This window comes from Lontra canadensis, unplaced genomic scaffold, assembly GCF_010015895.1.
Source record: "Lontra canadensis isolate GAN:19392208 unplaced genomic scaffold, GSC_riverotter_1.0 scaffold206, whole genome shotgun sequence".
NCBI lineage: Eukaryota > Metazoa > Chordata > Mammalia > Carnivora > Mustelidae > Lontra > Lontra canadensis.
In genome coordinates, this window is record NW_022631200.1 from 1,931,706 (window position 1) to 1,957,427 (window position 25,722).

The 25,722-nt window shown below is 47.7% G+C and overlaps 1 protein-coding gene and 1 non-coding gene across 3 annotated transcripts; one reads left to right on the forward strand and one right to left on the reverse strand.

The window, feature by feature from the left end:
* Positions 1-16,767: 16,767 nt before the first annotated feature.
* DPRX (divergent-paired related homeobox) lies at positions 16,768-24,921 on the reverse strand. 2 transcript variants are annotated; one of them, XM_032848705.1, is made up of 3 exons: positions 24,887-24,921; positions 17,944-18,098; positions 16,768-17,125 (listed from the first exon to the last, which is right to left on the reverse strand). In XM_032848705.1, exons 1-3 carry the CDS (start codon positions 24,912-24,914, stop codon positions 16,772-16,774), a joined length of 537 nt encoding a protein of 178 aa, XP_032704596.1. In that variant the 5' UTR covers positions 24,915-24,921; the 3' UTR covers positions 16,768-16,771. The 2 variants fall into 2 exon arrangements, with proteins under 2 accessions (XP_032704596.1, XP_032704597.1); XM_032848706.1 differs by lacking the exon at positions 24,887-24,921 and adding an exon at positions 19,782-19,859.
* On the forward strand, positions 21,189-21,292 carry LOC116861879. Its single transcript, XR_004381553.1, has one exon. It is a non-coding gene; the product is annotated as a U6 spliceosomal RNA (small nuclear RNA).
* Positions 24,922-25,722: the final 801 nt, after the last annotated feature.

Here is a 25,722-nt window from a genome sequence, read left to right on the forward strand (position 1 = left end):
CCTTGCCTGATCCTCACAATGGCTAGACAGTATCACTGACTCAAAAAGGAAGAAAAATCTGGCAAAACCTCATGCTCCTGGGGTCACCTGGAGATGAGATTTTAAAAATATTACAGGGGTGTCTGGGTGGCTCAGTTAGTTAAGCGTCTGCCTTTGGCTCAGGTCATGATCTCAGGGTGCAGGGATGGAGGCCCTCATCAGGCTCCCTGATTGGGGGGGGGTCTGCTTCTCCCTCTCCCTCTGTCACCCCCTCCCACCCTCCTCCGAACTCTAATAAATAAAATCTTTTAAAAATAAGGTGAAATATTATGAAAATTATAGGCAGATACATTTAAAAAAAGATTTTATTTATTTATTTGACAGAGAGAGACAGCAAGAGAGGGAACACAAGCAGGGGGAGTGGGAGAGGGAGAAGCAGGCTTCCCGCTGAGCAGGGAGCCTGATGAGGGGCTCGATCCCAGGACCCTGGGATCATGACCCGAGCTAAAGGCAGATGCTTAACGACTGAGCCACCCAGGTGCCCCATGAGAGGTATTTTTGATATATTTCAAAATTAAATCTTAGCAAAAATATTGGATTACATGAGGGTTTTGCAGCCCTGGCAGTACTGACACCAGGCACTGGATGATTTTCTGTTATAGGGGGCGGTCCTCCACATCCTTAGTCCCATTCCTGTATTGGTAACATGTATTTACTGTTCTCTGCTGTACTGGGGGGGCTCTGAGTGGATGGATGGAAGCATGCCAGGGAGTGGCCTTTCAGAGGGGGCGGTGGGGGGATCTGGGGAAACGCAGGATCTTTGGATTTACATCCTTTGTACTCCCACCCAAGGAACCGATGAGGACAGCAGCAGGCCTGAGCAAAGGCTTCCTACTACCCAAGCAGGAATGGCACACAGGCCAGCAGGTAAGGGGCCCAAATCTGTACTGTCTGCCAATTATGGTGATGCAAACACTCCAAAAATAGTGGATCTCAGGCCACTGATGCACTGAGGTTTGTGAAACATGTGACCATTTAACAGTAGCGAGCCAGTATGCATTGATCTGAGCTACCACTCAAAGGTGATGGGATCCCAACGCTGGCTGGGAGGTGATCACTTTTTTTTCCCATCTGGAATAATTTACTGTATCATGGAGTGGTCTTTCCTTAAAAATTAGGAGATCTTACCCATTTAACCCCCCCATGTAATATTTTGGGTGCAACTGTGAATATTTTTCTTTTGAGGTTAATACAGCCTCAGCGTCCATAGTGTTTGGCCAAATTTGGTAAATGTACAGTCTCTCCTAAAAAAGAGCCCTTCCTCTAACTACCAAATCTCACTTCCTTCTAAGAGGCACCCAGAGATCCAGGAGACTGCTTAGGATCACAGTCTGTATGGGACTGTTGTGAGCCCAGATTAAACGGGGGAAGAGTGACACCCAGAGGCACATGGTTTCCTTGAGTCAAAAATGGGAAAGGAAAAGTGGACACAGCACTGGAGAGACTGGCCTTTTCTTGTTTAGAACAGATTCTCCCATGCAGCACACGTCAGCGCTGAGCAGAAACCAAAGTGCCGGGGCAGAGAGCTGGGCTAATGAGGGGCCAGACTGAGTTCCAGGGTCTGTGCTCACACCGCACGGTGAGATGGCGGGTTCCAGCTAACCAAGTGTCCCCTTCTCCTCAGCCAAACTGAAGAGAAGCCGAGAACGTACCTCCTTCACCTCCCATCAGAAAGCAGAGCTGGAAGCCTTGTTTAGTCTGACTCAATTTCCAGATTATGTCACCCAGGAGTCACTGGCATCAAAAATCAATTTGCAATACACGGTAGTGCAGGTCTGACCCCCTGGGGCGTGTGCCAGGCCCGCCCCGTGCTCCCCAGGCCCTTCCCCTGCATGCCGGCTCCCTCTCCCTTCCCTTTGTCTCACGACCAAATAATCACAACTAACCCTCCTGTATGGAGCAAGCGTCAGTAACCTGACTCTTGTGCTAGAAATACCCATTTTACACGGGGGATAAACTGAGGCACAAAATGGCACGGTAGCTTCCCCGACACTGTCAAGATGGAACTTCTCTGCCTGTGGAGCACTTGTCCTACACTGTGCCTCACACAGAACCACAAAGACCAGAAGGGCCTTCCTTTAGAGTCGGACACACCCTTGTTTGCTGAAGCTCTTCCCCGGGACTTGCTCAGTGAGAGCACTAAGCAACCAGACCCGAGGTCTCCAGCTAGAATCACACCTAGGGCATTGCAGATCCCTTCTGGAATGCTCCTCTTCTGTGTGCATCCATCAGAGAGGCTAACAAAGATACAAGATAACAAAGATCCTTCTTGAGGACCTCCTCAGCCAGACCCCATACTCTATGCTGTCCTATGGAGCCCTGACCCTTTGTCCTGCAGAGAGCTCCTGGCATTCGGCAGAAACCCCCCGACTCCTGCTCTGGGGTCCAAGTACTCCCCTTCTTTCGTCTTTCTCCATCCTGGCCACGGGTGAGAAATAGCTCCTCCCCAGCCTCAGGTACAGTGGGCAGAAGCCCCCCTTGCCTCCCCAAGGAAGACTGGTTCCCAAGGAAGATGAACAGCCACCATCCTGGGTCCCTTTCACTTTATGGATTCACACCCCCCCCACCCCCAATCTCCCCTCTTCACTCCACAGGTCTGGTTCAAGAACCGCCGAGTTAAATGGAGAAAGAGTGTCGAGAAAGGACAAGAAGTGGGGCTTCCACGTCCCACCCCTGCAGCCAGGAGGAACACAGCCCCAGCACCCACACACCTGGCCCACAGCAGACTCACTCTCCCCAAATGTCCCCATCCCCCAGAGGCAGGTGCTGGAGACTGTGACCCCGAGCTGGACAGGCTGGTGGCCACAGTGCCCTCCTTGTCCTCTGCCCCTTATGACATAAGCCAGGTGATGGAAGCTTATGGGTGTCTGGGAGAGGAGGAGAGTTCCAACACCTTCACCTGTCTTTATCAGTACCTCTCCCAGTCTGAGTGTCAGCCAGGGCCAGAGTCCCGCTAGCTGGTCCTGTCCTAGCCACTCAGCTCTGTAAGGCTATTGATCTGTCTAGGACAGGAGCAAGCTGGAAATTCCAGAGACCTGCCAGGATGGTTAAGCCCATAAATTTCAGAAGTTACAGTTTTAGGGGTGACTGGGTGGCTCAGTCATTAAGCCTCTGCCTTCAACTCAGGTCATGATCTCAGGGTCCTGGGATCGAGCCCCATGTCGGGCTCTCTGCTCAGCAGGGAGCCTGCTTCCCCCTCTCTCTCTGCCTGCCTCTCTGCCTACTTGTGATCTGTCTGTCAAATAAATAAATAAAATCTTTTAAAAAAATTAAAATGAAAATTTAAAAAGTGCAGTCTAATTAAAAAATGGGAAGTAAATCTGAATAGATATTTTTCCAAAGAAAACACAGTTGGCCAACAGGTCCATGAAAAGGTGCTCGACATCACTCCTCGTGAGGTAAGTGCGAACCCACACCTCGGCAGGGCATCGCCCCATACCTGGCAGCATGAATGGCAGTTACCAGAAGGAAACAGGGAGCGTTGCTGAGGGTGTGGGGGAAAAGGAGCCCCAGAGCGAGATGAACATCTGCACAGCCATTGTGGAAACCAGTATGGAGGGTCTGGAAAAACTTAGAAGTAGAGCTACGCTATGACCAGCAATTCCACATCGGGGAATATGAATGAGAGGACAACGCTATCCCATAGACTTCTCTGAGCCCCTACGTGCACTGCAGCATTATTTACATTAGCCAAAACACAGAAACAACCTACGTGACCATGGGTGGGCAAGCGGTAAAGAAAACGTGGTCTATACCCATAACAGCATGTTACTGAGCTATCAAAAGGAAATTCTGGGGGCGCCTGGGTGGCTCAGTGGGTTAAGCCTCTGCCTTTGGCTCAGGTCATGATCTCAGGGTCCTGGGATTGAGGCCCACATAGGGCTCTCTGCTCAGCAGGGAGCCTGCTTCCCCCTCTCTCTCTGCCTGCCTCTCTGCCTACTTGTGATCTCTCTGTCCAATAAATAAATAAAATCTTAAAAAAAAAAAAAAAGGAAATTCTGCTATTTGCAACATCATCGGTGGACCTTGAGGGACTTAATCCCAAATGAAAGAAGTCAAAGACTCATGGCGTGATTTTACTTATCTGTGGCATCTAAAAAAACCCTGAAGTCAGCAGAAACAGAAGAACGGTAGTTAACGGAAGTGGTAGGCGGCAGGGGAAGGAACTAGGTGAAGACGGTCAAGAGGTACAAACCTTCAGCTATAAAATATGCCAGTCCTGGGGTGCGTGGTGGCTGAGTCCGGTGGGCATCTGACTCTTGATTTCAACTCAGATCATGATCTCAGGGTTGTGAGGTCGAGCCCCATGTCAGGCTCTGTGCTCAGCGGGGAGTCTGCTTCTGCTTCTCCTTCTCCCTCTGCTGCTTCCCCTGCACACACACTCTAAGTCCATCCTGGGAGGTCATGCACAGCATCGTGACTACAACTTGCAATGCTGTATGGTATATCTGAAAGTTGCTAAGAGAATCAGTCCTAAAAGTTCTCATTACAAGGAGAAAACTTTTTTCGTAATTATAAAAAATAAAGATAAAAGGCCACATTTGCTTCTGTGATTTCAGATGAGGCTTTTATCCTACAACTGAATATCCTTGCATCTCTTTTTTTTTTTTTAAGTTTTATTTATTTGTCAGAGAGAGCGAGTGAGCACATAAATAGGGGGAAGAGCTGAGGCAGAGGGAGAAGCAGGCTCCCCGCTGGCTCCCCGCTGAGCAGAGAGCCCGATGCAGGGCTCCATCCCAGGCCCTGGGACCACGACCCGAGCTGAAGGCAGACACTCAACCAACTGAGCCAACCAGGTGCCCCCTATTATCTCTTCCTATCCCCTGTCTGCCTCTGTACATACCAGTACCATAGGAAAGAAGTCTAGGGAAGAAGTCTGCTCCCTCTTTCTTTAAGATTTATTTGTCAGAGAGCGAGAGCGAGAGCACAAGCAGGGGGAGCAGCAGGTAGAGGGAGAAGCAGGCTCCCTGTCAAGCAAGGAGCCTGCTGTGGGACTGGATCCCAAGACCCTGAGATCATGACCTCAGCTGAAGGCAGATGCTTAACTGACTGAGCCACCTAGGCATCCCAGTCTAGTCCCTTCTAATCGCTTTTTTCCCTCAGTGCTTCCCTTGTTATTTCAATGAGCAAGTTACTGATGCTGGTAACACCTGGACAATACAAAAAAATGCATGGAAGAGATGAAAGAACAAATCCACCCTAATTGTGAAAATGCCAAGTGCCCCTGCTGTCCAGTACCCGGCCCGTAGCCATCAGCATGCATCCAGATGGCTTCCTCAGGACTCAGGGCATCTGGGGGAGAAGCAGGGTCCAATGGAAAGGAGACCGGTTCTTCGGAGATGAATCTGGGAGGGGAAGAAAGCAGCAGAGGGAAGGCATTAGGGTCCCGCAGAACAAACAGAATTAAACGAAATCATCAGAGGCTATAGAAACCCTTCCCCCAGATCAGAATCTAGTGGAGAAACTGTCCTTTGCTGGACTGACAGAATGGGGTGGGGGGTGGGGGTATAGGGAGCCAACATTTTAGAAACTACTCACAGCCACAAAATGAGAGGAAAAAGGAGTCTTCATAAATTGCATACTTAAAGAATGATAAAATTTAACTTGATAAAACATACTATGTTAACAATAAAGTTTAAAACATGCTTATGAGTGAGTGGGACAAAAGGAAAGAATTATCATTTTCTTAGATTAGCTGAAGAAAATAATGGAACCACATTTCGTAGGGGCGCCTGGCTGGTGCAGTCAGTACAGAATGGGACTCTTGATCCTAGGATTCTGAGTTTGAACCCCATGGTGGGTATAGGGATTACTTCTTTCTTTCTTTCTTTCTTTCTTTCTTTCTTTCTTTCTTTCTTTCTTTTCTTTCTTTCTTTCTTTCTTTTTTTTTTTTAAGATTTATTTGTTTTAAAGAAAGAGAGAGGCGAGGAAGGGCAAAGGGAGAGGGGGAGAGCGGGGAGAGAGACCCAAGCAGACTCCACATGGAGCCCCATGCAGGGTTCGATCTCACAACCCTGAGATGAGGACCTGAGCTGAAACAAAGAGTCCAACACTTAACAAACCACGCCACCCAGGTGCCCCAAGATTACTTTAAAAAAGAGAGAGACACCTATTCACCAGTAACAATTAGGGGGAGAAAAGGAGTTTAAGGCTCCAAGTATCAATCTGCAAATGGTCTTCAAGGTCATGCTGCATGAAGTGGTGAGCATTTACTTGGGGGGGGGGCGGAAATACAGGGAGCTACAACATACCCATGAGTGGAAAATTCTCATGAGCAGATGCCTCCAAATTCATTTGTAAACTTGAACAACGCTGATCGGAATGCTAACCTGGCTTTCCTGGGGTGGGCTGGTGAGGACTTGCTGGTTTTGCCCAAAAATCATAGAAAAGAATAGTATGCAGGAAATGCTCAACTATTCTAAAACATGTCTTGAAGATGGAGATTCTGGAAGCCATGAAGCAAGGGACCTGTCTGCCTGTCCTTTAGAAAGGATAAAAATGATCAAAGGCTGGTAAATGGTGTGGGTTGGTCAGGGCGAGAGGGTAGAATATGGACAAGGGTAGCCTAGTGGAGAGCAATCTGGAAGGATTTTTTTTTTCCTAAATTTTACGTTTAAGTAATCTCTACACTCAATATGGGGCTCAAAGTCACAACCCGAAGATCAGGAGTCACATGCTCTACCCCCTGAGCCAAGGGGATGCCCCCAGAAGGACTTTTTCAAATTAAGTACATTTTATTTATTTATTTATAAGATTTTAGTTATTTATTTGACAGAGAGAGAGAGAGAGAGATCACAAGTAGGCAGAGAGAGAGAGAGAGGAAGGGACGCAGGCTCCCTGCTGAGCAGAAAGCCCGATGCGGGGCTTGATCCCTGGACCCTGAGATCATGACTTGAGCCGAAAGCAGAGGCTTAACCCGCTAAGCCACCCAGGCGCCCCTTAATTAAGTATTTAAAACACAACCAAGAAACCAGGGTCCGGAAATGGATAGGGGAAGAAATCTCCATACTTGTCAATGAGTTGAGAGCTCCAGGGAGCTCCTTACAAATCCTCAGAGTCAGGGGAGCAGGAGGCAAGCGAGGGAATGGGAAAGGAGAACTGTGGTAGACGTCCACCACGGGATGCGGCGCAGTGGCAGAGAGCAAAGGGACAGATGCACACACCATCACACAGTTTTATAAACACAGTGTCGAAGAATGAACACCATGAGACCTAAAACAATTCCATTTATGCATATTAAAAATGCATGCTCTTGTCAAAACATCTTAGAAAACAGACAATACAGGAAACATTTCACCATAGTTCAGGTGACCTTGGGGAGAGGGGTCCTGGAGGCAAGGCCACCTTCAGTTTCAACAGAGGACCAAGTGCCTTGAGACCTCCTGACTCTCTGTTTGACGACAGTGGATGATGTCAGGGTAGCCTGAACATGCACGTGGGGTGGGAGGCAAAAAGAGGGGTGAAAGCAGGAGGGGGAACCTCGTGTCTGGGCTTGTCCTCGGTGGAGCTCTGACCCCACTGCTTCATGGGGTCTAGTGTGCCCAAGGGTGCTGAATTCCTGGCCAGGTAGAGGGCCGCAGGGCGCAGAGCTCTGGGTGGGGGCACGGGGACCCACTCAACTAGTGGGGTTTGGAGAATGCCTGAGGGTAGTGCCTGGGGCACTTCCACATCCTGGTGTGGAAGCCAGAAGACACCCAAGAATCCAGTTTTGAGGTCAGAACCGAGAAGCAGAAGAAATCGAATTGTGCCAAATTCCAATCGTGCAAGTTCCGAGTTCTCAACAAGCTCTGGGTTCCGGGGGCCAGAGGGAGGCCTGGAGTTGGTGTGTGTCAGGCAGGGGACTGCCTTGAGGGCGTCGGGGAGTGGAGGCCCAGGAGACAGGCGCAGTGGAGGAGACGCCCAGGGCTGGCGTCCCAACATCCGGCAGGGCGCTGCACGAGGAGACTGTCGGGGCAGCGCGTGGAGCCGGCCCCACTGGCACGGTGGGCGGACTGGGCGTGTGTGGGGGGTGGGGATGGGCGGGAGCAGCGCTGGGGACACAAAGTGCCAGGACGCTGCATAGGGATGAGGACGGCAAGAAACCGGCCACTGAGGATGCAGGTGCAGGCGGGTGCTGGGCAGGTGAGTGGGCCGTCGAGCGGGGCTAGGGGGCTGGCATCAGAGGCGGGGGGTGGGGGCGTGGGGGGCGGTGCTGAGGGCCGGGGAACCCTGCCACTGCGCACCTCGGCGTGGACATGCAAGACTAGCCCAGGCCCTGGTTTGCAGGGTCAGGAGGCCTGGATCGCTGGCAAGGCGCCGGACCGCGGAGGCAGAGGGGCACGCGTCAGCAGAGAGTGCGGCTGGCATGTCTGTCCACCTTCTGCACTCTGGCCCGGTCCTCCTGGCTTTGAAGGCCCTGACCTTCCTGCTCTGGCTCTTTTGTTCTTAGACCAAATCTGAGGAGAGAACATGTGAGTCAAGGTGAGAGGGTATGGGAAGGGTCCTCGGGCCGCTCCCATGTTTCCCAGGACAGAAGCTGCCTTCCCAAAGAATCACAGAGCCCCAGTCTCTTCCTCTGGATCCAGTTAGGGGCCTGGGGTCCAACTCCTGCTATGACTCAAGCTCCAGAAGGGAGGCATGGGGGAAAGCATGAGCCTTGGGGAGTCACAGAGGCTGGCAGGGCCCAGGCGTGTCATGGTGAGGCTGGGGTCCTGTCGGAAGGCTAGAACGCCACAGCTCTTTCCCTGCGGGCCTCTGTGGATAGGGAAATTGTAGGTTTGGGCAGAAAGATCCTGCCTCAGGGATTAATGGGATATGAATGGGATGGGGCTGACCTAGGGGTCCCTAATGTTCTTCTGGTGATGTTTCTGCACTCACGAATAGGAAGAAAAATTGGGGTTGGAGGACCTAACCTCTGCAGATCTCAGTTATGTGATTGTGCAGAGTGAGTTTAAAGATTTATTTATTAATTTATTTTTAATGATCTATCTATTTATTTATTTATAGATTTTATTTATTTGACATAGACCAGAAGCGGGCAGAGAGGCAGGCAGAGAGAGAGGAGGAAGCAGGCTCCTCTAAGAGCAGAGAGCCTGATGTGGGGCTTGATCCCAGGACCCTGGGATCATGACCTGAGCCGAAGGCAGAGGCTTTAACCCACTGAGCCACCCAGGTGCCCCAGGATTTATTTTTTTAAAGAGATTTTATTTATTGGGGTGGGGGAGAAACAGATTCCCCGCTGAGCAGGGTCCAGGTCTGGATCTCAGGACCCTGGGATCATGACCTGAGCCAAAGGCAGTCGCTTTACTGACTGAGCCACCCAGGCGCCCCTAAAGGTTTGTTTAAATATCATTCAGTCCTGAGAAAGGAGGAGATCCTGACATTTGTGAAAATGTGGATAAACCTGGAGGGCATGATGGTAAGTGGGACAAACCGGAGAAAGACCTACTGTACAAGCTCTTCTGTGTGGAGTTTAGAAATGCCCACGTCCTAGAACCAGGGAGTAGAACGGTGGTTGAGGAGTGGGGTGGGAATGGGGGACGCTGGTCAATGGGTACAGACTTCTGGTAACTGTGAGGTGGAGTTCTGGGGATGTCACGTACAGCACAGTGATGACAGTTACCACTACTGTGTAGACTGCGGAACTGAAATCTGCAAAGACCGCAAGTCCACATGAAAACTGTGTGAGGCGGGGGCCAGATTAATGAACTTGATAGTAGTGGTCATTTCTTTTCTTTTTGTGGGGGAGAGGGAGGGAGAGAACCCCAAACAGTGTCCATGCCCAGCATGCAGCCTGAGGCAGGGCTTGATCTCAGAACTCTGCCATCGTGACCTGAGCGGAAACCAAGACACTTGGCCACCCAGGCACCCGGCTGTGATCATTTCACAGTGTGTGCTGACTGTGATCATTTCACAGTGTGTGCCGATATCAAACCACCTTAAACTCATACCATTTAAATTTGTCAAACTGGACTTCCTTAAAGCTGGGGGAAAATACCGACAGTTCCTTAAGTTGGGAGTTGGGTAGGTAGACAGTCTTGCTCCTCTGCTGGTCTTAGGAAGCCATGGCTGTTGGCCGTGCAGTACCCTTGCTGTCCTAGGAAGGAGGGAAACAGCCGACCAGGAAAACAGAGTAGCCATGGACATGCACCCTGTGCACTGCCCAGCTAGACCCTGTTCGCCTCAGCTCTAGCCCTTGTCCTTCCTCCGGGTGCCCTGGAGAGGGTGGACACTTGCCCAGACAGTGCAGCCCGTCTTCCTCCGATTCCAAGGGGAGAAGTGTATGAGAGCTACCCCGATCTGGACACCACCTGACCTCCTTCCCATATCACTGCATTTAAACTCTTGTAATTTACAGACCAGCCGTGATTCCATTCCCAGTTTCACATTAGGGTTGAGGCAGAGAACTTACTTGATGAGATGAGGAAGGAAAGTAAGAAATAACGAGATTATTCCTCCCCAACCTCATTTATACTTTGATAGACGCCCTTTGGGAAGGTATGAGTCCTCAGGCCTTCTAGGTAAGATAATCAACGCATCCTGATTTGTTGGGGGGTGCTTTTCAGTTTTCGCCCCAAAGGGCTGGATTTGCAGAACCTCTTAGAGGCAAAGAAACTGGGACAGGGAGTCACCCAGGTTCTGGACCAAAGGTTGGCCAGTTCTCTTCTCAGCTAGTCGTGTGGTGAGTGAAGACTGGTTTTGCATTTTGTAGAGGTGTAGAGAAGAAAGGAGGGTGTGTAGGGAGGATGAGGGCAGGGATAGGGTAGGCGTGGAGATGAGGATGATCTGGGGGAGGGTTAAGGGAAGGGGGGCGGGGGGCGCAGGTGAGGGTGTGGGGGGAACAGAGCCTGGGGCAGACAGACGGGGATGAGGAAGGGGACAAGAACAGGGGACAGATCATGCATGGCAGAGAAAGCTTAAGTTATTTACCATCCGACTGTGTAGAATTTTTGCCGGCTCATGCTCTTCCTGTTCTCAAGGTTAGAGCTGGAGCTCCAGATGTGGATGGATGAGGGGAACAGAGAGGAGAACAGAAGCCAGGGCAGCTCAGACGCCCTGGAAGGATGCTGGGCTTTCCTGCTGGGGTTGCCGTGGGAGTCAGAGAACCAGCGGGGTCAGTGGAGCGGACGTGTTGGGCAGGGCAGGGGTCCTCGAGGACTGGATGGCATGCGAGTGTCTGTGGGATGGACGGGCTGTTGGCTTCGTGGTCCTTCTAAGGGGCAACAAGGACACAGCACCCACCAGTTCCATGTCCTTGGTTCAAGGTCACCTTCCTGAGTTTTATTTCCTTAGTGTGGGGGTGTTCATAGGGGCTGCTCAACAGTCCTGCACACTGTCCTGCTGTCAGCCCAGAGTAAGCTGGTCCACGTTGGTCCTCCAGTGGGGATCATTATTCCTATTAACCAGGTGAGAAAAGTCAGGTGAAGAGGGCTTAAGCCCTACATGGGGGTGCTGGACTCAGACACAGGCACACTGAGCCCACCAGCCCCCGGTTCATGGCCCCCTCCTGCCCAGACTTCTCCCCACCCTTAATCCTTCCCAGTCCTGCTCACCCTGATGACTTGTTCTGCAAATTTCCCCTCTCCAGCCAACCCGATAAACACCGTTCATCCACAGCAAGTTTCAGGATCTTCTTGGTCATGGGGGCGGACCACACAACCAGACAGAGCGGTATGCAGCAAAGCAAGGTTTATTGCACGACAGCAAATTGATCTTACAAACCTCCCAGGGCGTGAGGGCACCCGAAGGGGTTGCCACCTGAGTTTTTGAAGTCTAGGGGTTTTACCCACCTGTCTGTGGCTGTTTTAATCTGATTAACTCGCTCTGTGCCTGTCATCCAATCAGATTTTTGTCATCTATCTACCTTGCGGGAAAGGGTGGAGGGCTCCCTCCAAGCTGATGTAAAATCCTTTTAAGGGCCGTAGCCTCTTAGGGTGGGGCCCCTTGTCCGGGCCTACCCGAATTCCAACTGTCCTTCTGCAGGTGCGATCAGGGAGGTGAGGAGGGTCTGGAAATAGGGTAATCCACAGGGAGCGCTAAGGAAGCTCCCCGAGGAGCCACTATTTCTACTGAAAAGGATAGAGAGGAGGGGACGGTCCGTGAGAAGAGAATGTGGGGCAGCAGGAACAACCTGGACAGAGCTCGGTCACTTGTGAAGCTAAGTGAAAACATGGGTGGCCTGTGTTTGAACAAGAGCTTCTGAGAGTTCCCGGCACCTGGGTGTGTCCACGCAGACAGACACACACTCACATATGTAACACATACTTGGAGCGCCCCTTGCAGGAGAGATGTCCCAGAATCTGGCTTCAGAAGCTCTCCATGTGATTCTCATCATCAGGCAGTTTTGGGAAGACGGCATTAGAAGGTGGTAGAAAGGGACAGAGCAGGATTTGATGCAAACAAAACAAAACACCAAAAAAAAAAAAAAGGCTGTCATTCTGAGGATGCCAGGAAACCATTCTTTCCTTCCTTTCTAGAATATTTCTTGAAAGCTTACATGTGTGTGTTTTTTAAAAAGATTTTATTCATTTATTTGACACAGAGAGAGACATCGAGAGAGGGAACACAAGCAGGGGGAGTGGGAGAGGGAGAAGCAGGCTTCCCGCTGAGCAGGTCGATCCCAGGACCCTGAGATCAGGACCTGAACTGAAAGCAGCCGCTTAACAACTGAGCCACCCAAGTGTCCCGAAAGCTTACTTTGTGACAGACCTATTTCCTGTGTGAATTCGAGGGCCTCATCAGTTACTACTGCTGTGTTAGGGATAAGGGACGAGGAAAAGTTCTTACAAGCAGAAGCTGTCTGTCTAGTAATTGTGGAAGGAATGACTGAATTTGTTTCCATGCATTTGTAAGCTCCGACAAAACATTACCTAAGTGTGGATTTAAACAACCAGCTTTGGCTGTTCTTCCCGCCCACGGGTCCTATCCCTGTGCTTTAATAAAACCACCTTTTTGCACCAAAACAAAAACCAAACCCTCCAAACCCACAACAGCTTTAAGAAGTTGCTTTGAGAACCATCACGGAAATGTGAAAATTACCTGGTATTATGTTTACCAAGGGCTCTTTTTTTTTTTACTTTTATTAAGATTTTGATTTAAAAATTTTTTTTAAATTTATTTTTTTAACGATTTTATTTATTTACTTGACAGAGATCACAAGTAGGCAGAGAGGCAGGCAGAAAGAGAGGGGGAAGCAGGCTCCCTGACAAGCAGAGAGCCTGACGTGGGGCTCAATCCCAGGACCGTGGGACCATGACCTGAGCCGAAGGCAGAGGCTTTAACCCACTGAGCCACCCAGGCGCCCCTTGATTTTTTTTTAAAGTAAACTCTACACCTAGCTTGGGGCTCAGACTCACGACCCTGAGATCAAAAGTCCCATTCCCTACTGAGACAGACCGGTGCCCCTACCAAGGACGTTTTTTAAAAAACTCTAAATATGGGGTGCCTGGGTGGCTCAGTGGGTTAAGCCTCTGCCTTCGGCTCAGGTCATGGTCCCACGGTCCTGGGATCGAGCCCTGCATCTGGTTCTCTGCTCAGCAGGGAGCCTGCTTCCTCCTCTCTCTCTGCCTGCCTCTCTGCCTACTTGTGATCTCTGTCAGATAAATAAATAAAATCTTAAAAAAAAAAAAAAAAGAACTCTGAATACGGGGTGCCTGGGTGGCTCAGTGGGTTAAAGCCTCTGCCTTCGGCTCGGGTCATGATCTCAGGGTCCTGGGATCGAGCCCCACATCAGGCTCCCTGCTCAGCAGGGAGCTTGCTTCCTCCTCTTTCCCTGCCTGCCTCTCTGCCTGCTTGTGATCTCTGTCAAATAAACAAACAAATAAAATCTTTTAAAAAAATAATTAAAAAAACCAAAACTCTGAATACTGTAGTCACTCTAACATGAGTCTCACCGGTGAGATGGTGAGGGAAACACACACACACACACACACACACACACACACACGAGTTCCTAAATGTTGTGTTTCAGTCTTTTTCAAGCTCAGCCACAGGCAAAGCAAGCAGTGAGTGGAGGTGGTCAGTGGCTCTCTCTGGGGTGAGGGAGAGGACGTCTGAGCATGTTTTATGCAAACGCCTACAAGAGGGTAAGTGATTCCCACAGTGGAGATGGGTCTCCTCCACTCATTGTTAGAAGACGGATGTAAGACCAACTTTGGCGTAGCTTTGGGGTCTCCAAGTATTCCTAGCCTCAGGGCTGTGAGAGACATCTGGCACTGAGCCCCCCAGCCCCAGGAGTCCCAACCCCGAACCCACCTGGTGGGCTCCAGCCCTAGCCACCCTCTGGCTCACCGTGGGGACTTCCTCCAGGGATGTCTCTGAGTCTTCTCAGGACGGGCATCTCTCTGGACCAGTCAGGCTTGGGTGTGTCTCTTGACTTTGGACCCTCGTTTAAATACAGTCCTGGGCAGACTGGCACACACTTCTGGGGACCACAGCTTCCATTCCTGCGGTCTGGGCTTTGAAAGCTCCTCAGGTGTTCCTTATCAGGTCAGCAGGTTTGTGCCTTTAAGGACAGGCAGGTGGTGGGAGGGGCCTAGATATAAGGAACGACTCTGACCGGAAGGCACTAGAAGCCACTCGTTGTATCAACTAATCTTCCTCTCCTCCCTTTTGCTTTCCTTCCAAAACCATTTTGAAAACCTACTTGGTGGTATGCTCTGTTCCCAAAACTGGGCTAGGGTGGGACACGGGAGAGAGCTCTGCTCATGGTCAACTTACACCCTGGTGTGAGGTCCCAGGCAATCAGTGCATACTTGCCCTCCGAGAACATCCAACCATGGGTTCCAGATGAAACTGAAAAAAGAAATTAGCCAGAAAAAGAATAATTGAACTCGTTTTTCTTTATTGGAATCAACAAGGATGTAGAGTTCTTCATTCTGACCAAGAAAGAATTAAGCTCTCGGGGCGCCTGGGTGGCTCAGTTGGTTGAGCATCTTCCCCGGTCTCAGGGCACGATCTCCAGGTCCCGGGATCCAGCCCTGCATCAGGCTCCCTGCTCAGTTGGGGGGAGCCTGCTTCTCTCTTTCCCTCTGCCTCTCTCCCCAGCTTGTGCTCTGTGTCTCAAACAAATGAAATTAAAAAAAAAAAAAAAGGAAGAATTAAGTTTTTAACCTGTAGTTCTATATGGAATCTATTTCTCCATCAGCTACCATTATTTTGTGATAATTAATGAGAAATGTCCCACAAGCAGAAGCAGCTCTCTGCTGATTGTGGGAGGAGGGGCAGAATTATTTAACACCCCAATCATCTAAGTAATTGGGGGCACCCTACATGATTGGTGAGGGGGACATGTTTGGCTTTACTGATTGGTCCTATGGTGAAAGTGAGGGTGGGGTGACCATTAGGGAACCTCTTCATCACAGCCCTGGTCCTGGCTGCTTGGGGCCCTTTTGGGTTGATGCCTATAGAGGTTATGGGTCAGAGTTCTCAGACCTGTTCTGGCTCCTGCCCACTTGCCTGTCCAGTCCCAGGCTGTACCTGACCTTCTGAGCCTGGCTGGTACTCTCGACCCTTTGGGCAGGGTAACTGGTGCAGGGCCTGACCTTGAATTGTGAGATGTTCACAATCCTTTTGGATACATGCTAGTGGGTGCCACTCCTTCCTGCAGCCCGACAACCCAAATGTCTCCTGGAAGTGCCAGATGTCACCCCACCCCTGGTTGGGAACCACTGTGTTAGACCAGGAGTCCTTGAGATAACCCCGTATTGTCCACAATAGGCCAAGGGTTTCCCTCATTGCACATAAGTGATGGAAGCCACACAGGGTTCCTGCAGAATGAGTCAATCATGTGGAATTTCGGAATGGGCAAAAGTCAAAGCCGTGGTTCCTTCTGGGGTAGGGGTCGGGTGCCATAGAGGGTTTAGGAGAGCTTACTTTGGAGGAACATGCCACAGGCTGAGACATCAGGACGATGCGTGCTGGAATGGTTGTCTCTGGCGGGGAAGACAACAGAGAGAGAGAGAGAAACTGTAATCCTCCTAAAGCCACACCTGCCCCAGGAGGAGAACACACACTGTACTCTTTCCGACAAATGAAATCTCACAAGAAGAAAAAAAAAAAAAAAGGAAAGAGAATAGAGGGAGAAGCTGGGGGAAAAAAACAAAATTGGGAGGATTGGGGGAATGGAGATATTTGGGTGATCAGGACATAAAATGATGGCTGAGGAGGTGACCAAGAAAAAAAAACAAACAACTAGAAAGTAGAAGAATAAGCCAACTGCCCACTCACTGACATTGACTAAGTCTTTTTAGCTGAATAATGGTGAAGAAAAAGCAAAATCAAGACAAAGAAGCAGGATAAACACCTGTCCCTAATAGTCTCATTGTATATGTTTATTGAGATAGAATTTAAACATTGTCTCCAGCTTTACTGAGATACAAGTATAAGGTGTACAGTGCGTTGATTTGATACATTTATAGATTGCAAAATGATTACCTCCATGGCTGGCGCCTTCATCCTGCCCCATGATTGATTGCTTTTTGTGGTGTATGTAATACAGTATTGCCATTCTGTGTCTTTGGGTGAATTTAGTTCGGGTTCCTGTCATCCTAATTCCACCACAAAACATTCCCGTCGCTGTAAGTTTGTTGAGTGCCTCTCTCCACTCAGTTCTACCCAACGGGCACTTGTGTGTCTTTCTTTCGTTTCACGGAGCGTGTTTCTGGAATGCATCCATGTTGCGTGGATCTCGAATCTCTTGTCCGGGAATCGTCGTGAATCATTACGGTATGTGACCTTTTGCGTCTGGCTTCGCTCATGAAGTTCTTTGTGGAGATGAAGAACCAAGAGAATAAGCAGTGAAGCTTGTGGGAAGAATCTGAGATTCCATAATGGGACAAAGGGAGTAGACGTTAGGGTCTCGGCAGCAGCCAAAGTGGACGATTTTGTGGCCGACAGAATGGTCTGGGAGAACCTTCAGATTGGAGCATATGCTGAGTTGGAAGGAAGGTGTTGGGTGGTCTGTATAAACCAGGGAGGCTTGGTGGGCACCACGGGGGGGTCCTGGAGGGGCATCCTTGGGTCCCTTGGAAGGGCTGGTCTTGACTTCTGCTCCAGCTAACTGCTGTTTGGCTTTCCTGAGTTTTGCTCTGTGGTTCTTGAACCACACCTGTAGAGAAAAGAGCAGTAGTAGGTGCATAAATCCAAATGAGCTTCCAGAGGTTTTCATTTTACCTCATACCATGGATCCTGCTTGGTGAGAACAGTTCGTTCCACTTCTCTGTCTCTTAGATCCTATTGCTGGAAACTCTCCCAGCCTATGCGCAGGAGGGAGTGGAAATGGGAGGCGATGGGGACAGAAAGTGAGGCAGGGATCAGAACCCCCCAGAACAGGAGAGACTAATGTCAGCACACTTAGCTCATGGCCAAACTGGATCTACGACTGTGATTTTGTATGGCCCATGAACTAAGAACAGGGTTTTTTTTTTTTCTCCCTAAAGTTTTTATTTATTAAATTAATGTCTACACCTACCCAATGGGGCTTGAACTCAACGACCCTGAGATCAAGAGTCACCCGCTCTTCCAACGGAGACAGCCAGACACCCCAAAGAACAGGTTTTACATTTTTAAATGGTTGAAGAAAAAAAATACACAGAATATTTGTGACATGTGAAAGTTATATGAACTTCAAATGTGTGTCCATAAAATTTTATAGGGATGTAGCAGGCACACCTGTTTCTTTAGATATCGTTGATGGCTGCTATCACATTATCCCTGAAAAGCTGAATAATTTTGGCAGAGACCATACATATGGCCCAGTAAAATGTTTACTGCCTGGCTCTTTACAGGACAAGTTTGCCTATCCTTGCTTCATGGGTTGGGGAGAGGGTTTTAGGGTAGGAGTCTGGGGGACTGGAGTAGTATGAAGCCTCAGGAATTGTCCCAGGGTCTCTGAGTGTAGCATCTTTTGGGGAGGTAGCTTCCAACCTGCAGTACGGTGGGATGGATCTCCAGTTTCGAGGCCATTTCTTTCTGAAGGCTGGGAGCGGGGTATGGGTTCTCGCTGAACAAGGATTCCAAATCGGCCAGTTGTTTCTCAGTGAACATGGTCCGTTTCCTTTGTGAATGCTTCTGGTGCTTTCCTGGGAAGGAGAGAAAGGCACAGAGGAGGTGCTAAGACAGTTCCATCCTCAAAAGCCCGAACCCCCATCCCTCTCCATAGAGGTCAACAAGCATGCCCGTCAAGAAATGGAAGATTCCCAGATACCTAGACATGGCCTGGATGACTTTCCTGCCAGATTTCCTAGGCCTCATTTTGTTCTTTCAACTATTCAGCACAGAAAAGGGTTATGTACGTATTTATTTAGTATGTATTTATTTAATCAATTCAAAAGATTTTCAGTAATTTCTACACCCAACCCGGGTTTTGAACTTCCAACCCTGAGATCAAGAGTCACACACTCTGCTGACTGAACCAGCCAAGTTCCCCAGGAAAGGGTTATTTAAATAAGGAACCCTTGTGTGTCCACTCTTAGATTCTGTGTGTGTGTGTGTGTGTGGTGGGGGGAGGGTATAAGGGAAATCTCTGGTATCTTATGCTCAGTTTTGCTGTGAGACTAAAACTGCTCCAAAAATAGTCCACTAATAATAAAAAAAAATCATTGCTCTCATGGATGTCATTTAGTGAAGACATACCTATACATAAACCAAAAGTGTTAAAGTACATTGTACATTATGGAGTGCTAAGTATTCTACAGAGAAAAAAATTAGGCATGGGGATAAGGAATTTGGGTGTGGGGGGGTTAGTTTTAATGACCTGTGAGTGAAGGTCTTTCTGGAGGAGGTGAGGGAGTGAGCCATGTGCTTATCTGCAGGGGGAAATGCAGACTCCTCGCAGACCAATAAAGAGATAAATATTAGGGGCACCTGGGTGGCTCAGTGGGTTGAGCTTACTTGAAGTGGGCTTTGACTCAGGTCATCATCTCAGGGTCCTGGGATCAAACCTCATGTCGGGCTCTCTGCTCAGCAAGGAGCCTGTTTCTCCTCTCTCTCTGCCTGCTTGTGATCTCTCTGTCAAATAAATAAAATCTTTAAAAAATGAGGGGAGGGATGTATGGAGAGGGTGGTTGGGTGATGGACATTGAGGAGGGTATGTGCTATGGTGAGTGCTGTGAAGTGTGTAAACCTGACGATTCACAGACCTGTATGCCTGGGGCAAATAATACATTATATGTTAATAAACATAATTAATAAAAAAAATCTTAAAAAAAGAGAAAACTGAATTGTCTAAAAAAAAAAAAGAGAGATGAATATTACTGTATAGGGGAGGTGCACTTCCATCCAACATGGCGCCTGACTTGGTCTGGTTAGCCCGTAGAGTCTAGGAAATGCCATGGGATGTCTCTTCTGAGCTTATAAGTCTCTGTGCCTTCTGTCTTGGACACTTTCCCCCTTTTGGATCACTTGCTCCAGGGAAAGGCATTTTGACCATCCCTATGGCAAGGGCCTCTTGGCAAGGACCTCAGGTCTAAAGTGAGTGAGGAACTGAGGCCTCTAGCCAAGAACTTTGTGAGTGAGCCATCTTGGGAAGTAGATAGATTGTCTGGGCTCAGTTCAGCCTTAGCTGACAGCATTCCTGTTGATGGCTTGTTGCAAGGGCATGAGACCCTGAACTGAAATCCACCATGCATTTTTAGCAATTTTATGGACATATAGTTGATATACAATAAACTCCGTATTTAAAGTGTGCAATCTCAATAAATTTTGTTATGTGTGTATTGACAAATTCATGAAATCCTCTCCACCATCAAGACAATGCATTTCACCCATCTATCCCCAGTTTCCGCTGATCCCTTTCAAAGTCATCCACCAGAAATTCTCCGGTCAATGCGGCCTTGCTCTGTACCAGTTAAGAACAATAAGGAGAGATAAAGAAATAAAGAACAGGAATAAGGAAAAGATGAACATAGGCCAATTTCACTTACAAAAGTAGTTTCAAAAGTCCTTAAAATATGTTAATTGAACCCAACATTGTTTTAAAAATAAACATATCAAGACCAAGTTTTATCTCAGAAGGGAAAGGCTATTTAATATCAGAAAGAAAGAAATATCAAAATAATTCACCGTGTTAATAAATGAAAGCATAAAAATAATGATCACAATCAACACAAAATCTTTGTCTCTGAAGATTCACATCTGTGTATGATTTTAAAAAGCAAAATTGGACAAAACGTAGGAAACTGTTTTCACATGTGCAAGGCTGTGATCCCTGAGGTAAGGGAAGTTTTATGAAAATCTTACGAGCCAGCTTGATTATTTATAGGACATGAAACCCAGCGATGGAGGAAGTTATATTCTTTCCGGTGCATATGGAACATTCATCGGGACAGAGTGTACGCCATGCTGCAGACCAAGTCTCAGAACATTTTAAATGATTTAAATCATACAAAATATGTTCTCTGAAAATAGTGGAGTTAAGATAGAAATATGTAACAAAATAACTAACATCTCTCCCGTAGTGTCTGGAGATTAAACACATTTCTGAATCAAACAGGGGACAAAGAAGAAAGCAAATGGTGTTGGATCAAACTGGATATCCATATGGGGAGAAAAATGAACCTCATCTTGAGCCACGTGCAAAAATGAATTACAGGTAGACTTCCAGACATAAATATAAAGTCTAACTCTAAAACTTCTGGAAGAAAACGTCGGAGAAAGTCTTTGAGACCTTGGGTCAGACAAAGCTGTCAAGGACACAAAGTATAAGGAACCCGGGTGGCTCAGTGAGTTAAGCAGCTGCCTTTGGCTCAGGTCATGATCCCAGGATTCTGGGATGGAGTTCTGCAAAGGGCTCCCTGCTTGGTGGGGAGTCTGCTTCTCCCTCTGCCCCTCCCCCTGCTCGTGCTCTCTCTCTCAAATAAATAAATAAAATCTTAAAAAAAAAAAAAAGAACGGGGTGCCTGGGTGGCCCAGTGGGTTAAGCCTCTGCCTTTGGCTCAGTCCTGGGATCGAGCCCCGCATCAGGCTCTCTGCTCAGCAGGGAGCCTGCTTCTCCCCCCCTCTCTCTGTCAGCCTCTGCTTACTTGTGATCTCTGTCTGTCAAATAAATAAATAAAATCTTAAAAAAAAAAAAGAGAGAACACAAAGCATAAAAGTAAAAATAGATGAACTGGGCTTATCAAAAATAAAACATTTGTTCTTCCAAAGACTGCCTTTAGAAAACAAAGAGGCGGGTGCTCACTTCAGCTGCACATATACTAAAATTGGAACGATACAGAGATTAGCATGGCCCCTGCTCAAGGATGACACGCAAATTCGTGAAGCGTTCCATATTAAAAAAAAAAAAAAAGGAAAAGAGGTGAGCACATAACAGAAGAAAATATTAATAACTCATAACTCCTGTATCAGACAAATTCACATCCAGAACATACAAACAATCCTATGACCTCACAATTCTACTCTCGATATACACCTACTTATGTATAAGATATGTATAAGATAAGTAGAAATGCCCACAAAAAGGCTTTATGTGAATGTTCCTACCAGTTTTATTCATAGTAGCCACAAATTTGGGGGGAAAAATCCCATATTCATCAGCAAGTAATGGCTAGCCAAATTGTGTTGTATTCATATAATGGAATAGCACTAACCTATGAACAAGGAATTAGCCACGGATACATATATCACACATGTATGCCCAAAACACGCTGAGCCAAAGAAAGCAGACACAAAAGATCATATACTGTATACGCTGATTTGCATGCAGTCCTAGGCAGGCAAGTCATCCGTAGGGGCAAGAAATCAGATCAGATAGTGCCTGGGGCAGTGGCAGAAGTGTTGTGTTTTGTGTTGGAGTGGGTGTGGGGATGATGACCACACTGGGATGGGACCCTTTTTAGGGTGATGGAGATGTTCTGTGTTTCCACTGGGATGGTAGGTAAACATTTGTCAAAACTGACTGAAGTGTACATTTAAAAATGGGTAGACTCTGTTACAAATTACACATCAAGAGTTGATTTTTTTTTTTAAACCTGAAAAGGAAAATCTTAACAAATCAAGGAGGAAAGCATCCTGCCACACTTTGAAAGTTATATACCAAATCCCTCAAGCAAGCATTATACCTAATGGAAAAACCATGTGCGGTTCTTTGAATGTCAGGAGCATGAAAGGAATATTTACAAGCACCCTGACAGTGTAATGTAGTTCTACTGTCCGGGAAGGAAAAAAGTATTAAGATCAGAAGGGAAGAGATAAAATGGATTCTTTGTAGATCACATTATTTACTCAAAAATCCATCAGGATCAACAGATGGGCTTTTAGGGGCGCCTGGGTGGCTCAGAGGGTTAAAGCCTCTGCCTTCGGCTCGGGTCATGATCCTGGGGTCCTGGAATCGAGCCCCACGTCAGGCTCTCTGCTCCGCGGGGAGCCTGCTTCCTCCTCTCTCTCTCTCTGCCTGCCTTTCTGCCTACCTGTGATCTCTGTCTGTCAAGTAAATAAATAAAATCTTAAAAAAAAAAAGTCTTAAAAAAAAAAAGATGGGCTTTTAGAACTATTGAGAGTTAAGCAATGTTGCTAGTTAGAGCACCTACAACATTTCTCTGTACAAGCCATGTCCAACTAGAAATAAAAGTGAAGAAGAAAAAAAGACATTCACAAAGCCAGTCCAAAACTCCAAGATATCTACAGATGAAATTAAGTAAGAGGACATAAAACCCCCAGGACTTGAGTGAGAAAGTCACAGCTTAAAACCGTTCAAGGACATTTTTGGGGATATTTTTATGACCTCTGACTAGGGAATGATTTCGGAATTAGACACAACATGAGCAAACCACGAAAGTGAAAAGGATACATTTAACTGCCTTATAATTAAGAAGTTCTATTCAGAATTTTCCTAAGGGAGTGAAACAAACTGGAAGATCTTTGTAATGAGGAGAACCAGCAAAGCTGTCTTAGCTGCGATCTTGTGAGTCAAACCACACTTGCGAATCTGTGAGAAGAAGGCAGGAGTTTCTCTAAAAAATTAAAAGTAGAACCGCTGTATGACCCAGCTGTTGCAGTTCTGAGAATATATCTAAGGGAACAAACGCTGTCAAAGAGAAGTCTTCACTCCTTGCGTTCACTGCAGCCTGATTCACAATTACCAAGACCGGGAAACAACCCAAGTGTGTGCCCAGAGATACATGGATGCAGAAGATCTATGAATATAAATATTTACATACATATATCAATGGAATGGAGTATTTCTCCAGGAGAAAGAAGGAAATCCCGCCATTTGCAACAACACAGTTGGATCTTGAGGGCATTATGATAAATGAAATCATCAGAGAAGACAAATACTGTACGGTACCACTTACACTTACACTTCAGCTAGAAAAGCTGAACTTGTAGAAACAGGATGGTGGTTCCCAGGCACAGAGCGGGTTGGGTGGGTTGGGGAGACGCTGTTATAGGGTACAGACTGGCAACTAGTAGATAACGTAAGTCCTGGAGATCGAATGCCCAGTATAGTGATTATAGTCAACAATACTCTAGTATAAAATTCAAAATGCTAAGTGACTAGATCTGAAATGTTCTCACCACAAAAAAGGAAAGGGCAATTATGTGCAGTGATAGAGGTGTTAGCTCAGAGCTGGTGGTAATCATATCAAATACATAAACATATCAAATCAATGCATTATACACCTTAAATTTACACAATGTTATGTATCCATTATTTTACTCCGCAAAAACAAAGAAATTCAAAGCCTCACTGCATGCCAGGCACTTTTCTAAGTGCCTTTGAATATTGACTGACTCAATTCTCAATGTTCCCCATGTGGTTGGTACAGATGTGTAAACTGAGGCACCAGGAGATTAAGTGATGGGTTTGAGGCTGAGCTATGGTCCATCTCTCGAGAATTGGTGGCCAACACATACTTAATAGTGCAGTTTACTGAACTGGACACCAGTGTTAGAGTCCTAGCCTTGCTGCTTACCTGCTGCACGGCTTTGGAGCCATACAACGTTCTCTGTAAAACTGAGACTTCTGGCTGTAACCGCTTTATTATTTTTAAAAAATATTTTATTTGCGGATGCCTTGGTGGCTCAGTCAGTGATCCCAGGGCCCTGGGATCAAGTCCCACATCAGGTTCCTTGCTCAGCGGGGAGCCTGCATTTCCCTCTGCCTGAGGCTCCCCCTGCTTGTGTTCTTTCTCTCTGACAAATAAATAAAATCTTTTAAGAAAAATATTTTTTAAATCTTTAAAAAAAAAGATTTTATTTAATTATTTGACAGAGAGAGAGATCACAAGTAAGCAGAGAGGCAGGCAGAGAGAGGGGGAAGCAGGCTCCTTGCTGAGCAGAGAGCCCGATGCAGGGCTCAATCCCAGGACCCAGGGATCACGACCTGAGCTGAAGGCAGATGCATAACGACAGAGCCACCCAGGTGCCCCAATAAATAAAATCTTCTTAAAAAAGAAAATATTTTATTTGTAAGTAATTTCTACACCCAGTGTGGGGCTGGAACTCGTCACCCTGAGAACAGGAGTCACATGATCCACCCTGGACCGAGCCAGATGGGTGCCCCTGGTTGTAATCACTTTAGAAGATTTTAATGCTTGGTTGTGCCTGAAAGTGGTTTAGCGCAAGCCAGGGAATCAAGTCAATGCTTGATGAAATGATGAGATTTCCAGATTTCCAGAAATCCTAACCAGATATCTTGGCTAAGCCTCTGTTCTAGGAGTTAATCATTCCAGTAGGGGATCAGAAGCCCCATTTCCAAAGTTGTGTCGAAAATGTGACATAGCTAATAAGGGGAAGATCTGGAATTCAAAGAGAATTGGATTTGCCTCTACTGGGTTTCCCCGTGGAGAACAGCCTTGTCTCCACTAACTGCGTCAGCAGCTCTCCATGCCTTCACATAATACCCTTCAGCTCTCATCCCTCGGCTTACCTTTAGGAAGGTCCCCTGTGCCGGACATCCCCAGATCTAGCTGCGTCCCCATGCTCTAGTCTTGTGTCAAGAGCTAGCAAGGTTGGTATCATGACTTAAATACATCCCTCGGCAGCCACACCCCAGTCCCACACCTCCACCTCCCCGCCCCCCCCACCGACCTCCAGGCCGTTAATCCGATCCCTGGGTTCTCAGCGCCCTGGTTGTCTGCTCTTTGTCTGATGTGAAGTCCACACCCAGCAGGGTCAGTGCCACTGAGGAGCTTGCTTAATGGAGACTCTTCAGGTATAGGTCAAAGGGTGGGAACTTCCAGTTATAAGACGATCAAACTCTGGTAATCCAATGTACAGCGTGGTGACTGGAACTAACTAATAATGCTGTATTATAGACTTGATGATTGCTGAGCGAGTGGGTCTTAAATGTTCCCACCACAAAAAAAGAAAAGGTAAGTATGTGACGGGATGGAGGGCTTAGCTACTATAATGGCTAAGCAGTCTTGTTGCAACCTGCTGCAACTTGTACACGTGTTGGACTGCATCTCAAGGAAACTGGAAATAACCGCAGATTCTCGGGAGCTGCTGAGTCCCAGTCTGCCTTTCCCAAGAGCCCAGGCGACTTGGCTAGAGACTGAGGAGCATTGCTGTGCCTCAGACCAACGGCTCTGAGCGGAAGGAAAACTCAGGATCCCGTGGAGCGCTCGCTGAAACACCGGCTGCTGGAGCCTGAGGGTCATGCTACCACCTGGGGACCTCCCAGGTGCTGGGGCTCGGTGCTGGGAGCCCCAGCTCGCTCTGGTAGCATGTGGAGTGGCTAGAATATGCCTGACACTGTTCCAA